We start from the raw sequence: 17,556 nt of genomic DNA, 5'->3' as shown, positions 1-17,556 counted from the left end.
CGATACTCCATAGCAACCGGGGGCGGCGCCGCGTACCCCCATAGCAACGGGGGGCGGCACGGCTCGGCGCATGCGCGAAACTCCATAGCAACCGGGGGCGGCGCCGCGAACCCGCATAGCAACGGGGGCGGGGCCGCGGCACGGCGCATGCGCGAAACTCCATAGCAACCGGGGGCGGGGCCGCGGACCCGCATAGCAACGGGGGGCGGGGCCGCGGCTCGGCGCATGCGCGAAACTCCATAGCAACCGGGGGCGGCGCCGCGAACCCCCATAGCAACGGGGGGCGGGGCCGCGGCTCGGCGCATGCGCGATACTCCATAGCAACCGGGGGCGGCGCCGCGTACCCCCATAGCAACGGGGGGCGGGCACGGCTCGGCGCATGCGCGAAACTCCATAGCAACCGGGGGCGGCGCCGCGAACCCGCATAGCAACGGGGGGCGGGGCCGCGGCACGGCGCATGCGCGAAACTCCATAGCAACCGGGGGCGGGGCCGCGGACCCGCATAGCAACGGGGGGCGGGGCCGCGGCTCGGCGCATGCGCGAAACTCCATAGCAACCGGGGGCGGCGCCGCGAACCCCCATAGCAACGGGGGGCGGGGCCGCGGCACGGCGCATGCGCGAAACTCCATAGCAACCGGGGGCGGCGCCGCGAACCCCCATAGCAACGGGGGGCGGGGCCGCGGCACGGCGCATGCGCGAAACTCCATAGCAACCGGGGGCGGCGCCGCGAACCCCCATAGCAACGGGGGGCGGGGCCGCGGCTCGGCGCATGCGCGAAACTCCATAGCAACCGGGGGCGGCGCCGCGAACCCGCATAGCAACGGGGGGCGGGGCCGCGGCACGGCGCATGCGCGAAACTCCATAGCAACCGGGGGCGGCGCCGCGAACCCGCATAGCAACGGGGGGCGGGGCCGCGGCTCGGCGCATGCGCGAAACTCCATAGCAACCGGGGGCGGCGCCGCGACCTCCATAGCAACGGGGGGCGGGGCCGCGGCACGGCGCATGCGCGAAACTCCATAGCAACCGGGGGCGGCGCCGCGAACCCCCATAGCAACGGGGGGCGGGGCCGCGGCACGGCGCATGCGCGAAACTCCATAGCAACCGGGGGCGGCGCCGCGAACCCCCATAGCAACGGGGGGCGGGGCCGCGGCTCGGCGCATGCGCGAAACTCCATAGCAACCGGGGGCGGCGCCGCGAACCCCCATAGCAACGGGGGGCGGGGCCGCGGCACGGCGCATGCGCGAAACTCCATAGCAACCGGGGGCGGGGCCGAGAACCCCCATAGCAACGGGGGGCGGGGCCGCGGCTCGGCGCATGCGCGAAACTCCATAGCAACCGGGGGCGGCGCCGCGAACCCCCATAGCAACGGGGGGCGGGGCCGCGGCACGGCGCATGCGCGAAACTCCATAGCAACCGGGGGCGGCGCCGCGAACCCGCATAGCAACGGGGGGCGGCACCGCGGCTCGGCGCATGCGCGATACTCCATAGCAACCGGGGGCGGCGCCGCGTACCCCCATAGCAACGGGGGGCGGCACGGCTCGGCGCATGCGCGAAACTCCATAGCAACCGGGGGCGGCGCCGCGAACCCGCATAGCAACGGGGGCGGGGCCGCGGCACGGCGCATGCGCGAAACTCCATAGCAACCGGGGGCGGGGCCGCGGACCCGCATAGCAACGGGGGGCGGGGCCGCGGCTCGGCGCATGCGCGAAACTCCATAGCAACCGGGGGCGGGGCCGCGGCACGGCGCATGCGCGAAACTCCATAGCAACCGGGGGCGGGGCCGCGGACCCGCATAGCAACGGGGGGCGGGGCCGCGGCTCGGCGCATGCGCGAAACTCCATAGCAACCGGGGGCGGCGCCGCGAACCCCCATAGCAACGGGGGGCGGGGCCGCGGCACGGCGCATGCGCGAAACTCCATAGCAACCGGGGGCGGCGCCGCGAACCCCCATAGCAACGGGGGGCGGGGCCGCGGCACGGCGCATGCGCGAAACTCCATAGCAACCGGGGGCGGCGCCGCGAACCCCCATAGCAACGGGGGGCGGGGCCGCGGCACGGCGCATGCGCGAAACTCCATAGCAACCGGGGGCGGCGCCGCGAACCCCCATAGCAACGGGGGGCGGGGCCGCGGCACGGCGCATGCGCGAAACTCCATAGCAACCGGGGGCGGCGCCGCGAACCCCCATAGCAACGGGGGGCGGGGCCGCGGCACGGCGCATGCGCGAAACTCCATAGCAACCGGGGGCGGCGCCGCGAACCCCCATAGCAACGGGGGGCGGGGCCGCGGCACGGCGCATGCGCGAAACTCCATAGCAACCGGGGGCGGCGCCGCGAACCCCCATAGCAACGGGGGCGGGGCCGCTGCTCGGCGCATGCGCGAAACTCCATAGCAACCGGGGGCGGCGCCGCGTACCCCCATAGCAACGGGGGGCGGCACGGCTCGGCGCATGCGCGAAACTCCATAGCAACCGGGGGCGGCGCCGCGAACCCGCATAGCAACGGGGGGCGGGGCCGCGGCACGGCGCATGCGCGAAACTCCATAGCAACCGGGGGCGGGGCCGCGGACCCGCATAGCAACGGGGGGCGGGGCCGCGGCTCGGCGCATGCGCGAAACTCCATAGCAACCGGGGGCGGCGCCGCGAACCCCCATAGCAACGGGGGGCGGGGCCGCGGCATGGCGCATGCGCGAAACTCCATAGCAACCGGGGGCGGCGCCGCGAACCCCCATAGCAACGGGGGGCGGGGCCGCGGCACGGCGCATGCGCGAAACTCCATAGCAACCGGGGGCGGCGCCGCGAACCCCCATAGCAACGGGGGGCGGGGCCGCGGCTCGGCGCATGCGCGAAACTCCATAGCAACCGGGGGCGGCGCCGCGAACCCGCATAGCAACGGGGGGCGGGGCCGCGGCACGGCGCATGCGCGAAACTCCATAGCAACCGGGGGCGGCGCCGCGAACCCGCATAGCAACGGGGGCGGGGCCGCGGCACGGCGCATGCGCGAAACTCCATAGCAACCGGGGGCGGCGCCGCGGACCCCCATAGCAACGGGGGGCGGGGCCGCGCTTCGGCGCATGCGCGAAACTCCATAGCAACCGGGGGCGGTGCCGCGAACACCCATAGCAACGGGGGGCGGGGCCGCGGCACGGCGCATGCGCGAAATTCCATAGCAACCGGGGGCGGCGCCGCGAACCCCCATAGCAACGGGGGGCGGGGCCGCGGCTCGGCGCATGCGCGAAACTCCATAGCAACCGGGGGCGGCGCCGCGAACCCGCATAGCAACGGGGGGCGGGGCCGCTGCTCGGCGCATGCGCGAAACTCCATAGCAACCGGGGGCGGCGCCGCGAACCCCCATAGCAACGGGGGGCGGGGCCGCGGCATGGCGCATGCGCGAAACTCCATAGCAACCGGGGGCGGCGCCGCGAACCCCCATAGCAACGGGGGGCGGGGCCGCGGCACGGCGCATGCGCGAAACTCCATAGCAACCGGGGGCGGCGCCGCGAACCCCCATAGCGACGGGGGGCGGGGCCGCGGCACGGCGCATGCGCGAAACTCCATAGCAACCGGGGGCGGCGCCGCGAACCCCCATAGCAACGGGGGGCGGGGCCGCGGCTCGGCGCATGCGCGAAACTCCATAGCAACCGGGGGCGGGGCCGCGAACCCGCATAGCAACGGGGGGCGGGGCCGCGGCTCGGCGCATGCGCGAAACTCCATAGCAACCGGGGGCGGCGCCGCGAACCCCCATAGCAACGGGGGGCGGGGCCGCGGCACGGCGCATGCGCGAAACTCCATAGCAACCGGGGGCGGGGCCGAGAACCCCCATAGCAACGGGGGGCGGGGCCGCGGCTCGGCGCATGCGCGAAACTCCATAGCAACCGGGGGCGGCGCCGCGAACCCCCATAGCAACGGGGGGCGGGGCCGCGGCACGGCTCATGCGCGAAACTCCATAGCAACCGGGGGCGGCGCCGCGAACCCGCATAGCAACGGGGGGCGGCACCGCGGCTCGGCGCATGCGCGATACTCCATAGCAACCGGGGGCGGCGCCGCGCACCCCCATAGCAACGAGGGGGCGGGGCCGCGGCACGGCGCATGCGCGAAACTCCATAGCAACCGGGGGGCGGGGCCGCGGTTCGGCGCATTCGTAAAGGTCCCTATCAATAATACGCCCCCGGAGCGCCGGCCCGCCCCCGGTGCCTGCCGCTTTTAACTCCTCACTCCAATACTTACAAATCCAAACCAGTTCTCAGCTCTCCCTCCCACCTCTCACCTTCCCCTCCTCTCCTCCCCTCCCCTCAGCTTTCAGCCGCTTCAATCGTGCACGGCCTTTAGAGACGAGGCAGGAAAACGGGGGACCGCCGCGGCTGAGGAACTGCAGTGTGGACAAGCAAACACACGGTGGCAGCACTCAGCACCGGCGCCACACCGCAGCCGCTACACAACTGCAGTACCCACGAGCAAACACCGGAGGGCAGCACACACAACCGAGAGCGCCTCTGCGCCCGGCCGGGGGCAGCGCCTTCAGCCCAGCGCCGCTCTGCCTATTGCCTTTGCCAACAGCACACCGCACGCAAGGCACAGCCCACGCTCTGCCACTCCTACACACTCACTTTATAGGGACAGCTCTCAACTCCAGCTGGGGCTACTCAGCACTTCCTTGATCTACTCTGGAGGGATTTACAGACAGCAGAGGAGACACAGGGGGAGCTGCTGACACCAGAATTAAGGCCCTTCTGCAGGAGCTAGAGGAAAAACACAGCTCTTCTGCCAGATGAGGGCCACAAAGAGGAGCAGAGGACTGCAGCACCTCTCCTGGGAAGCAGGACTGAAAGAACTGGGGCTGTGGAGGCTGCAGAAGAGAAGGCAGAGCTTCGAGCTACGCTGCAGTATCTGAAAGGGACCTGCAGCAAAGCTGGAGGACTGTCTAAAAGGGCCTGTGCTGATACTCTGTGCATTTAAAAGGATTGCAGTGAAGCTGCTCCAAGAAAAACTTTAGAGACTGAAGAAATCAAAAACCAAACTGCCAGATTCCCTCACACAACTTCCTACATGACCTCAGCAAACCCCTTTCACTTCACATCGCTTCTGACACCCACTCTGGGAGCTGGACACTCCTTCTCTCCCTGAAGCCGGGAGAAAGATCTGGTGAACGTGGCAGCACGTGGCAGAGGGTCAAGACTTAAGCAGACACCTGATTGCTATCACAGCTCAGAAACGACTGAGACACATGCCCTCCTCCCAAACCTAGCAGTTAGGAAGTGCTACAGCTGCACCAGATCACACTGGGATCTGCTTCTTGCACAGGATGCAGCAGATTCTGGTCCATAGCTCAGAGAGGATTGCTTAGCTACTGCTGTTTATAAACACGAACCAAAAACAACCACAACAACAAAGGCTCAGAGCTGGAAACAGTTCTCAGCAGTGCAGCAAAATCCCTTTCTTTTATTCCATAGAGAGGTGCTGCAGTGACCTCAGGGGTTTTTAAGTCAAAAGCTGCTTGCTGGAATCACAGAATCAGTCAGGGTCAGAAGGGACCACAAGGACCTCGTTCCAGAGACACTTCACACTAGCCCGAGCCAAAACTAGAACGGTAGGAAAAAAGGCAAATCACAAAACACAGGACTGCCTTAACTGTCCTACATTGTAACTAGCAGCACCAAGTCCCAATCAATTCAGAGCCTTGGCACTGTTTCTCCTTGAAGATTTTAACCCTGGACACAAAGGAGTCCTGCTCTCAGCCATGGGATTACAATAAAAGTGACTCAAATGACTCAAAAGGGTAACACAAATGCCTTTTCCTGACCAATCTCTCTACATGTTCCTATGATGCTCCACTAACTCCCTCCTTCAGAGTGGCTAACAGTCTCCAACAGACACTGCACCAGCAGCTACCTTGAAGATCTGTAACCAGCTGAGGGAAGGGCTGTAAAACAAATTCACCTCCTTCAGAAAGCTTCTCATCAGTTACACAGAGCAGTCAGAGCCTGCTTCCATTCACATCTTTCTTTATCAGGTTCCACTGTGGAGTCAGAACACTTAAAGTTCACTTAGTCACAGGTTAAGTCGACTCTGCTGTTGGTATCCAACCCCATGCTGCTGGCTGAAGCAAAGTATTCCAGGGCTTGAAGTTGAGACTGCAACACGAGAGACCTCCTGTGCCAAGTGCTGCTTTGGGTTTCTGGGGTTGGGGTCAGGAGGGGATGGGTGGCAGGTGGCTGACTCCTGCTTTCTGCAAACAGAAACAGGCTAAGGTAATTGTGCACTGCAGGATCTCATTTTGTATTTACCTCTTGATCTCAACCCAGAGGGTTTTTCCTTGGCTGTGTTACTTTTGCCTCACTTCTGTGTTGGAGGGAAACAGGAGGCTAACCCATTACAGCACTGCAAGTTGTTCAGGCACTGGGAAAACAATTCAACAGGCCCCTGCGTTCCAGGAGGTTTATCAAGTAGCCTGCCAACATTTTCAGGTGCTAAAGAACTAATGAACATTCCATTTAGGAAACAGCTCCCTCAGCTCATAGCAAGCAAACATTCCCCACTGTCACTAATCCTAGGAGCTGATAAAAGACTTCATTGAATGGTTTAGGTTGGAAGGGACCTCAAGGATCATCCAGTCCCAACCCTCTGCTCTAGGCAGGGATACCTCCCACTGCAACAGGCTGCTCAGGGCCTCATCCAACCTCAATTCATATTCATTTACACCAAAGCTGAGAAAATAGAAAGGTCTGGGGCAGTTGTTTGGCTTTGGCATCAAACCAATGCACAACAGGTAGAATGGGACTTCTTGGGGAAACTAAACTGTCTTTAGCTATGAGGCTGAGAAAGACTTTTCCTATCTCTTCAGCCTTCATTTCACCTGACTCTGTGTTCAGCTGGGCTGTGTTAGGAGCAGTTCACCACATGCAGCAAGGCCAAGGGGCACTACCTTGATCTCGCTGGCAATGACCAATTCAAAACTCTCCAAACAGGGTCACAGAGTTGTTACCTGCAAAGCTCTTTCAGTCGCACTTGCTCTTGGTTTATCTGTTAAAGACAACCAAGAGAACATCCATGGGTTGGGGTTTTCCCCCCCCATCAATTTCTGAGGGGCCTGGAGTTACAGGCAAGCCCAAACCACCCTAACACAAACCAAAAGGTCCTCTCTCGTGATGACAATGACCAACAAATGACTCCCTTCAATAAATAAGCGACTTGGGAAATTCCAGAGAGTACTTTTGCTAAACAAGTTAGTCTCTTTTCTTTTCCATCAGGTCTTTCTGTTGAAGCTCAGCACCTGAAAGCTCTGTACCTCTTCCCTGCCCTCCTGCCGCTGCCCTCCACCTTTCCCCGGGCAGCCCCTGCCGTCCTGCCCCCACTCTCTGCCTTCCCCCGGGCAGTCTCTGCTGCTTTCCTCCTCCTCCTCTCCACTCTACATTACCAGCTCCTGCTCCATTACCAGTTCCATTACCAGCTGCTGCTGCTGGTCCGTTACCAGCTCCAGTTAGTGCTCCTGCTCCATCTTTGCCTCCATCGCAGAACCCAGAGCAAAACCTTCGAGGATCCAACCTCCTAGAGAAACCTCAGCCTCAGTAGCAACACAGACTTAGCACCCGTGAGCTAAGGTGGATGCTGCAGTGGGTCAGTAGCCCAGCCCTAAGGTGGCCCTAGCTAGCCAGGGGGCCAGCCAGGCCCCCCCGGCCTTTGAAACCCTCCACCACGCACCCGGTGCTCACCCGTGCGCACTCACCTGGGATGCCAGGCGGAGGATCCCTTGGCCCGCAATGGGCCCAGCTTGGGGCTGGGCTCCTCCTGCTCTGCTTATAAAGGGCACTGAGCAGGGAGGGCAAAGTGGCCACAGCTGGGGTGGGAGGAGACTTCAATTGACCTCCCCTTTTTAAGCTGCCCCAGGAGAGGCAGAAGCCTTTGGCTGATCCCCTTTGCGGGGGTAGGTTGGCTGTGTCCTTTGTGGGGTGGTGTTTTGGCTGTGTCCTTTGTGGGGTGCTTTTGCTTTTCTCTAAGCCACTCCTCCCCTTTGCTCTGCTTGGGATTTCTGTTCCTCCTTGGTATGCTGTGCTTAAAACTGTGCTTGAAGTTGTGCTGTTTCCTTCATGAGATAGGTTTGCTTTTGTGCTTCCTGCCTTGCTCCTCTCTTGTTTTCACCTGTTGGGGGCCAGACTCTCCCTTCCTCTTGTTGCAGCCTGGCAGCAAGAGTCAGAGTCCCTACAGCATCTCGTTGCCTCCTTTGCCCTTTGCTTGCTGCGACAGCACAGCTCTGGCCTCTGGTGTGGCTCTCGTTATTGTGGGGGAGAGAGAAGAGAGGAGGTGGGGAGGGAGAGAAAAATGGGGGAGGGTGAGGAGAAGAGGGGTGGGAAAAGAGAGGAGGTGGGGGGGTGAAGAGAGGAGGGGTGGGAAAAGAGAGGAGGTGGGGGGGTGAAGAGAGGAGGGGTGGGAAAAGAGAGGAGGTGGGGGGGTGAAGAGAGGAGGGGTGGGAAAAGAGAGGAGGTGGGGGGGTGAAGAGAGGAGGGGTGGGAAAAGAGAGGAGGTGGGGGGGTGAAGAGAGGAGGGGTGGGAAAAGAGAGGAGGTGGGGGGGTGAAGAGAGGAGGGGTGGGAAAAGAGAGGAGGTGGGGGGGTGAAGAGAGGAGGGGTGGGAAAAGAGAGGAGGTGGGGGGGTGAAGAGAGGAGGGGTGGGAAAAGAGAGGAGGTGGGGGGGTGAAGAGAGGAGGGGTGGGAAAAGAGAGGAGGTGGGGGGGTGAAGAGAGGAGGGGTGGGAAAAGAGAGGAGGTGGGGGGGTGAAGAGAGGAGGGGTGGGAAAAGAGAGGAGGTGGGGGGGTGAAGAGAGGAGGGGTGGGAAAAGAGAGGAGGTGGGGGGGTGAAGAGAGGAGGGGTGGGAAAAGAGAGGAGGCGGGGAGGTGAAGAGAGGAGGGGTGGGACAAGGGAGGTGGAGGGGGTGAAGAGAGGAGGGGTGGGACAGGGGAGGTGGAGGGGGTGAAGAGGGGAGGTGGGGGGGTGAAGAGAGGAGGGGTGGGAAAAGGGAGGAGGTGGGGGTGAAGAGGGGAGGTGGGGGGGTGAAGAGAGGAGGGGTGGGAAAAGGGAGGAGGTGGAGGGGGTGAAGAGAGGAGGTGGAGGGGGGGAAAAAAGGACTGGGGGAGGGGCAAGAGTGGGGTGGGGAGGGGGCTGGAAAGAAGAGAGAGAGGCCTGGGGATGTTTAGTCTGGGGAAGAGAAGGGATCTCCTTAACGTCTATACATTGCCGAGGGGCAGGGGTCAGCACCAAGGTGCCAGCTGCTGCTTGGTGGTGCTCAGCACTAGGACAAGTAACAACAGACAGAAGCTGCTCCGCCTCACCAGGAGCAGAGATTTCTTGGCTGGGAGGCTGACAGAGGACTGGGACAGACTGAAACCAAAACATTGCTCAGAACACAAAAGAACCTCTGAAGCGATGGCAAAAAGCTCAAGGAAAAGAGGTTGGATTTTCACGATTCTGTCCCTTAAAATACGTCAGACTAACAGCAGAGTGAAAAATGTGACATTCCTGCAGGTGGAACAGTTAGAACTGTGGCAGACATGATTGGCTGTTTTAATCCAGAAGTTCATTTGGTTTAAGCCTAGTTCTAAATAGTGACAATAGATACACTAGGCACAGCATAGCAACAAGCTTACATCAAAGCATTTCTAAAGCCTCTGCAACTAAGTCCTTCTTGACTGACAAGAGCATCACCTCACTGAATAAGCAATGAACTCTACCATTACAGCAGCCTTGGCCTCATAGAGGACTCTCTTGCTTCGTTGCAGAAGTCCATCACCAGCCTGTGCCTGCAATGTCAAATGGAACCATGTCAAAACTGCTGACACTTTGCAGTTATGATCCCAACAGTTCATTCTTCAGACCTCCCAACCCTTAAGTCCCTTAAGAAGGAAGTGAAAAGCAATTGCTCTTGCATTTCATGCTGCCCAGACGCTCCCAGCTCCTCCAGTAAGGCTAAGCATTCCAACAGGCTCATGCCAAACTCTCCCACAGTTGTTTGAGACCATCACAGCAAACTAACAGCAAGTTGCTGCTCTGCTCTCAGACCACAGAGGCTGCCTAGGGAGTCGCCGTCCCTGCAGCTGCTCAAGAAAAGCCTGGATGAGGCACTTAGTGCCATGGCCTAGCTGACTGGAGAGGGCTGGGGCTAGGTTGGGCTGGATGAGCTTGGAGGTCTCTTCCAACCTGGCTGATTCCATGATTCTAAGTGTACAAATACCCCAGCTGTGTGCTTTGAACCTTGTCAATAAGCTTTCTGCAGAGACTGAATGATAAGAAACAGGTTGGTTGTAGTTATTAACAACCTTTGCCTGGATACCAACATTAATATTGGTTATTAATTGTGCATCACTCATAACGCACCCATTCCATGGCTCTTGGAGTTCCCACAGTGAGAACAGCAAAGGATGGCACACCCCAAGCACTCCTCACCACGTATTCACTGCCAGCACCCAGCACGGGAAGACAGCCAGGACAGGAAGATAAATCACACGGCGTAACAATCGGAGCCACCGCAGCTAAGGGGGGAAAAACCAAACACCAACCAATATATCTCAAGCCACAACAAAGACTTACTTCAGCAGCACCATCCAAGATATCCTTCATGACCTTAACCATGTCCTCTGTCTTCTCCAGGTGTCTGTCTGGCAGCAAACACTGCTGGTTGGAGGCATTCAAGGCGACGGTAGTACGGATGGTCAGCTCGCTGGCAATGGAAAGCAGATGGGTTACAGGTTTGAAGAGCCACAGTGTAAAACACTGCAAAGCAAAGAATTCCTACAGCATGTCAGAGGGCGCTCAGTGAGCTTCTCCCTGTGTGTGTTCCCTTAAAGGCAAGAGGGGAAGGGGGAAGAGAATGGTACAGAAAAGCTTCTCAGCAGTACTTTGTCCCCTCACATCCGTGCAGGCAACGCGATGGAAGCTTACTGCATTTCACACCCCCACAGGTAGCTCATGACTTCCCCAGCAGCAAGAGATCACAGACAGGAACCTTGCACATGAAACGTACTACTAAGGTAACACAGGAAGTCTTTCAGCATGCAAAGGCAAAAGCACAACCCAAAACATTCCACATGGCCACAGTCCAGCTGAAGAACGAAAAACTGCTGGAACCAGTTCAGAGCAGGACCACGAGGATGAGCCAAGGGCTGGAGCACTTCTAAGAGGATAGGCTGAGGGAGCTGGGGCTGCTCAGCCTGAAGGGGACAAGACTCCAGGGAGACTTTAAAGCTACCTCCCAGTACCTGAAGGGAACCTGCAGCAGGAAGGCTGCAGAGGGACTTTTTCCATAAGGGTGTCTAAAGACAGGGCAAGGGGAATGGTTTGAAGCTGAGGGAGAGCAGGGCTGCTCAGAGTGGATCTGAGGAAGAAGTTCTTCAGCATGAGAGTACTTTGGCTTGCAGAGACAGAAACACTGTAATGCCTGTTCATGAATTTACAGCCAAGGTCACAAGCGTGCTTCTGTCAGCAATTACTGCTTCTATGCCCACCAATCACACAGTAGTGTGTCCTTTGTGAACAAACAGCATCTGAGGCCAGCTGCACCAAGTATTCAGCGACAAAACAAAGCAAATCAACAAAACAAATCTCCTACTTACCCAGCCCAAAAAGGAAACACTTCTCTGCCAGAGAAACAGGCAGAAACATCTCAGCAGACAGACAGAAGAGCTTGCACAGGAGAAGCAGGTGAAGAAGGTCTCCTTTTTGGCACCTATAAAGCACCAGATCAGTCACATCACTTTAACTTCAAATGAGAGACAGCTGCTTTTAGATTCACTGCACTCAGGTGTTCATCTAGAGACAGCCCACAGAAATCCAGAACTTGTGCTCCCTGAGTCCCCGTGAAGCTCCTAGAATCTTCCAGAGCACAAGCACAGGATGTTGTGCATGCTTTGATCACCCAGAGAAAACTTACAGAGCTGACATCTTCAACTCTGGTTTTTCCCTTCCTTCACTCCAAAGGCCAGAGAAGAAGTAGTCAACTGCAAATGCCAAGCAACTTCACTCCCGAATGATGCATTTGAAGACAATGACCATTAAGGGCAAATGTCAAGCATCTCGTTAACCTACTCCAATGTGCCTTGTCTGTACTGAGTGCAGCCAGCATCCTTCATGCACTTCATGCTGCTTCTCTGAGGGAGCTCAGTTGTATGCCTCTCTTAAAGAAAGCATCAAGAATGAAATGGGACTCTCCTGAAATCAGAAGCACAGGCAATGCATAACCATTCTTTACAGCCCCAGTTACAAACTGACATAACTTTGAATGTGCCTAATGCCCTGCAGAGTTAACTAAGGAAAACCTAAGTTACAGCTGTAATAGAGAAGTTAATTTAACAGAGGCCACATTTAATAGAGGGATGAGATTGAACAAGGCCAAGGGCAGGGTTCTGCACTTTGGCCACAACAACCCCGAGCAGCACTGCAGGCTGGGGACAGAGTGGCTGAGAGCAGCCAGGCAGAGAGGGCCCTGGGGGTGCTGGCAGAGAGGAGCTGAAGAGGAGGCAGCAGTGCCCAGGTGGGCAGCAGAGCCAATGGCATCCTGGGCTGGCTCAGGAGCAGTGTGGGCAGCAAGACAAGGGAGGTTCTTCTGCCCTTGTGCTCAGCACTGCTCAGGCCACACTTTGAGTACTGTGTCCAGTTGTGGGCTCCTCAATTCAGGAGAAATGTTGAGGTGCTGGAAGGTGTCCAGAGAAGGGCAGCAAGGCTGGGGAGGGGCCTGGAACACAAACCCTATGAGGAGAGGCTGAGGGAGCTGGGGGTGTGCAGCCTGCAGCAGAGGAGGCTCAGGGCAGAGCTCATTGCTATCTGCAGCTCCCTGCAGGGAGGCTGTAGCCAGCTGGGGTTGGGCTCTGCTGCCAGGCAGCCAGCACCAGAACAAGGGGACACAGTCTCAAGTTGTGCCAGGGCACCCAGGAAAGGGAAGAGCTCTTCATCATACTGTTTTCAGTTCATTAACACCAGATACAAGAGCAGAAAGAATATTCAACCAAGGATTTACTCACTCCATTAGCAAACTGTTCATGTGGTCATTCCCATCCATGTGGCCAAACTGGAAATCCCTGCAAGAGAAGCAGTGAAAGACAGAATGGTGGACAAGAAAACTGAACAATCATTTCCAGTGAAGGGTCTTTCTTAAACACTTTTCCTGTAACTAAGGAGATACTAAGCAATACAACCAGAAACCAGACAGTGTACAGGACAGTCAGCACCTCAGAACACGTTCAGTTAATGGAATAGTCTTGTTAAATTTCAGCATATGAATACTAAAACAGGCACTGTAGCATTTTTCATGCAGAAAACAAACCAATTCCTGCTGGTTTAGGCAGGCTAATGCAGAATGCTATTGACCATGGTACCATGTTGTGCCTACCTGTGAAAACTATCCCCATAATCTCTGGCAACTTCCTGAGTGACAGATTTTAGTCTGGAGGGAACAGAAAGTTAGCTCTGAAAAACTGCTATATTCTCTCTCAAAACACAAAGAATAAACACTACAGTAAGCAGCACACAGTAACTCCTCAGCAAGATGGACCAAAAAACACCTTGCTTGGTGTCTAAGGGTTGAAAGGCTGACTCCTAGAGTCTCAGACATTCAGGCTGCTTCGCTCCGTCCACTGACTCCTCAAGAGGCAGCACTGCGGCTGAAGACAATCCAAAGCAGCCTGGGAAAACAGCCTACACTGCACTGAAAATCCTTTCTTAGTCCACATGTGCAGTCAGAAAGGGACAGAAGAAGGTCTTCTTCCTCTCAGTCTCTTCAGCAAACTACAGTCCGACTGAAATGCCCCTCCTTAATATAAGTTCCATAGACAGTGAATATGTAAGGCATCACTCAAGTTGTTTTTAATGCAACTGAGCTGAGGAACAGTCACTTCCTTAAGCTCACTGAGCTCATCTCAAAGGCATCAGAACTCCTTTGCTCCTGTTTGTGCTTTAAAGGTGACCCAGAGGCTTTAGAAAGCCACGTGATCATTGTTTGCTCCTGTGACCTCATTACCAAATGGCAGAGGAGCAACACAGGAGCTCCCATCATCTCCTTCAGCTTGCAGTGTGCTACAACAGAGTCACAGGCTGAAGTTCTAAGCCAGGCAACATCCACAAGTCATAAGCCAGGGAACATCCACAAGTTCACTCACTCACCCTGGCATCTCTTCAGATCTAACAAAGTTCCCCAAGTTCTCTACATCATATCAGCAAACTTCTCCCACACTGTCACCAACACTCAGTTCTGTTCCTGGTATGTTCCACTGAAGAGTTTTTATCATCAATGACTGCAATAGCCACAAGTTTTCCTAAAATAAGGAATAAAATACTTGAAACCATTTAAAAAGGAAACATGCATTCCCAGCTGGAAAGTATTCCGACTTAGAAGATGAGCCTGCAGTGTGAGTGCAGCCCAGACAGCAACCCTGTGCTGGGCTCCAGCAAGCGCAGTGTGGGCAGCAGGGCAAGGGAGGGGATTCTGCCCCTTGCCTCTGCTCTCCTCACACCCCACCTGCAGTCCTGGGGGCAGTTCTGGAGCCCCCAGCACAAGAAGGACATGGAAGTGTTGGAGCCAGTGCAGAGGAGGCCACCAAGATGCTGAGAGGGCTGCAGCAGCTCTGCTCTGAGGACAGGCTGAGAGAGCAGGAGCTCTGCAGCCTGGAGAAGGAAACCTTGGTGTGGCCTTCCAGTATCTGAAGGGGACCTACAGGAAGACTGGGGAAGGACTATTGACAGGGTCTTGTAATGACAGGGTAAGGGAGAATGGGTTTAAACTGGCAGAGGGGAGATTCAAACTAGATGTTAGGAAAGGGTTCTTTCCAGCGAGGGGGGGTCAAACACTGGTGCAGGTTGCCCAGGGAGCTTGTGGATGCTCCATCCATGGAGGTGTTCAAGGCCAGGTTGAACGAGGCCTTGAGCAGCCTGTCCTAGTGGGAGGTGTCCCTGCCTATGGCTGGGGCTTGGAACTGGATGGGCTTTGAGGTCCCTTCCAACCTAAACCAGTCTGTGATTCCATGATAAAAACTACAGAGCAGATCTACCTCAAAGTTACCTGAACCCATCAGATACAAGACATAAACCCATCCAGACTTAAGACTTCTCAGTTCCCTGTAGGCACTGCAAGAGTTGATAGGTAGTTTATGCAAATCCTAAACTGCTCTCAAATTAAAAGGCCTACTCATTTTTTTGTGTGTGACTACTACAGGGTTAGACATACTCATTTTTTCTGTTGAGGAAAGGACTGGTGCAGGCTTTGGATGAGGCTTCTGGTCAGTAGAGCAGGTCTCACCACCACCAAACACAGACTGGCACTGTCCATCTTAACTGTAAATAATTTCAGGGGCTTGAAAAGTTACTTCTTAGTGCTCCTCAGTTGTTACTCCTGTTCCGTAGAAGAGATGGCAAAGACTTTAGTGGCAGCAGCAGCTCACCTCTGTCTCCAAGTTCATGAAGTGTAAAGCCATCCACATGAAGATACCCTTGAAATCTTGCTCTGTTTATCCAGGATGACAAATCACCATCTTCACACTCTGACAACAAAAGAGAAAGAAAGCAAGCAAGCAGAATGTGTTCTTCTGTTGCTGCTGTGAGGTGGGCAATAACATTTATTTCAGCCTAGAGAAGCCTATTTTTAACCCTCTACTGTTTCCAGACAAGGTCTCTCACCTTTCCAGAAATGTCACTCCTAAGCTGCTAAAGCAATTTGCAGCTGTTGAACAAAAAGTGTATTAGAGCACAGCATGCAGTGCTGATTGGCTGATTAGTTTCACCCAAACCAAGGACAAACAATCCTCTCCCAGCAGGGAATGTGACATGGGAAGGGAACTGTGACTGACAGCACTTTCCTGCCCAATGGTAAGCTGCACATAAAACAATATCCAGTCTCTTGCAGGGCCTCTGCACTGACTGGTTTACAAAAACCCTTCTAATACATTTTAAGAGAGTAAGATTTGTGCAAAGTGAATTAGGAGCCTGGATTGAAACAAGGCTTGTGTGTTTTGACAGGGGTGGCAAAAGCAGACAGGTCACACCACAAAACAGCAGTTTAAAATTGTTTCTCTTTGACAAAATTTCCTTCTCCAGGCCACTTCAAAAGTAAAACTAAATCAAATGCAGATCAAGGAGGTCACTGAGTGAACTTTTCTTTGGTGGGTGACTGGTTGCAAGGCAATAGAGCGAAGAGGAAGGCAAGCACAGCCCTTCCATGACATCTCAAAGAATACCCTTGAGGGCCCACCTGGAGTATTTTGCTGTGGCACCACAGAGTCACCGTGTCTGGAAGCGCTCAGGAACAGCCTGGGTGAGGCACTTAGTGCCATGGTCTAGTTGATTGGTTAGGGCTGGGGGCTAGATTGGACTGGATGAGCTTGGAGCTCTCTTCCAGCCTGGCTGATTCCATGATATGGCCAATATCCACTTTTACTTACCATCAGAAACAAAGGAAGCTCCATCTTTGAAGACCACAACAGCAGGCAACTCAGGCAAGGTCACATACTGAAAGAGGGGTTTTCAGTTAGTCCAGGGAAGATGAAAAGACTCTGAAAGACACCAGCAATATTCCCATGTGGAAATGTCATTCATTCCAGTACAGTTCTCCTGGTTATTTTCTGTTATTCTTATTGTGACCTTCCAGTAGCTGAAGGGGGCCTGCAAAAGAGCTGGGCAGAGACTTTTCAGGCTACCAGGTAGGGACAGGACTAGGGGGAATGGAGCAAAGCTGGAAGCGGGGAAGATTCAGACTGGACGTGAGGAAGAAGTTGCTCAGCAGGAGAGTGGTGAGAGCCTGGAATGGGTTGCCCAGGGAGGTGGTTGAGGCCTCATCCCTGGAGGTGTTTAAGGCCAGGCTGGATGAGGCTCTGGACAGCCTGCTCTAGGGCAGGGTGTCTCTGCCCATCGCAGAGGGGTTGGAACTAGATGATCCCTGTGGTCCCTTCCAACCCTGACTGATTCTAGCATTCTAGAGGTGGTTAGTGGGAAGCTCTAGTTGGCATGAAAACCAGCTTGCTGCTTACATGACTGTGATCAAAGACTCTTAAAGGGGACCAGCCTCCTTCCACTGCACCACTGAACAGTACTTTTGCTCAGCTGGGGCTCAAGTGCAAAAGGCAATACTCAAATTGATACAAGGCTTCTGGAAATCCAACAGTGCACTACCTGTGATGAAGCAAATTGAGATGGGAAAATGCAGGTGCCTAAAAAATAACTGATGCTAGTTCTCAAAGTCATGCATTGTCAGGCATGGAGGAGACTTTTATCTGTCCCACTTGGAGACAACAATACATGGAGAGACCTGCAGAATTCAACAGCAGCAAAGATTTACATGGAGTGGCTCTGGAAGCACCAGCTGCACGTTCCATGGAGTGGCCGTGCCTGGAGGTGTTGAAGCCAAGCCTGGCTGGGGCACTTAGTGCCATGGGTTGGGTGATTGGCCAGGGCTAGGCGCTAGGCTGGGCTGGCTGAGCCTGGAAGTCTCCTCCAGCCTGTTGGATTCTAAGTTATGCATGCTTATTGTAATAAACATACAACTCCTAATGAGATAAATGAGCACTCATCTACTGAGAGGTGTCCCCGCCCATGGC

The 17,556-nt window shown here is 56.3% G+C and overlaps 1 protein-coding gene across 21 annotated transcripts; it reads right to left on the bottom strand.

Annotated features, from left to right (window-relative positions):
• Window positions 1-5,979: 5,979 nt before the first annotated feature.
• On the bottom strand, window positions 5,980-16,989 carry LOC135187205 (protein disulfide-isomerase TMX3-like). Of its 21 annotated transcripts, none has more exons than XR_010307279.1 (14): window positions 16,405-16,979; window positions 15,409-15,507; window positions 14,135-14,286; window positions 13,537-13,656; window positions 13,365-13,418; window positions 12,997-13,053; window positions 12,065-12,187; window positions 11,593-11,705; window positions 10,610-10,700; window positions 10,358-10,512; window positions 9,715-9,783; window positions 7,427-7,539; window positions 6,917-7,014; window positions 5,980-6,220 (listed from the first exon to the last, which is right to left on the bottom strand). XR_010307279.1 is itself a non-coding variant. In XM_064165778.1 (12 exons), exons 6-12 carry the CDS (start codon window positions 12,099-12,101, stop codon window positions 6,043-6,045), a joined length of 681 nt encoding a protein of 226 aa, XP_064021848.1. In that variant the 5' UTR covers window positions 12,102-12,187; window positions 12,997-13,053; window positions 13,365-13,418; window positions 14,135-14,286; window positions 15,409-15,507; window positions 16,405-16,600; the 3' UTR covers window positions 5,980-6,042. The 21 variants fall into 21 exon arrangements, 8 of the variants coding, with proteins under 8 accessions (XP_064021848.1, XP_064021852.1, XP_064021850.1 ...); XR_010307280.1 differs by having other exon boundaries at window positions 6,977-7,014; window positions 16,405-16,977; XM_064165778.1 differs by lacking the exons at window positions 7,427-7,539; window positions 13,537-13,656 and having other exon boundaries at window positions 6,977-7,014; window positions 16,405-16,600.
• Between the last annotated feature and the right edge of the window lie 567 nt (window positions 16,990-17,556).

This window comes from Pogoniulus pusillus, chromosome 2 (assembly GCF_015220805.1).
Source record: "Pogoniulus pusillus isolate bPogPus1 chromosome 2, bPogPus1.pri, whole genome shotgun sequence".
Lineage (NCBI taxonomy): Eukaryota > Metazoa > Chordata > Aves > Piciformes > Lybiidae > Pogoniulus > Pogoniulus pusillus.
Note: the sequence above shows the minus strand (reverse complement) of the source record. Positions and strands in the feature narration are given on the sequence as shown.

What these genes read in the sequence shown, in the direction of transcription:
- LOC135187205 (XM_064165778.1), bottom strand. Translation starts at nt 12,101, where the DNA reads ATGCTGGCTGCACTCAGTACAGACAAGGCACATTGGA. An exon ending in TGGAGAAGACAGAGGACATG is followed by an intron (nt 10,513 to 10,609) that starts GTTAAGGTCATG and finishes TTCCCCCCTTAG; the next exon opens with CTGCGGTGGCTCCGATTGTT. An exon ending in AGGCCAAGGCTGCTGTAATG is followed by an intron (nt 7,015 to 9,714) that starts GTAGAGTTCATT and finishes TGTCTTTAACAG; the next exon opens with ATAAACCAAGAGCAAGTGCG.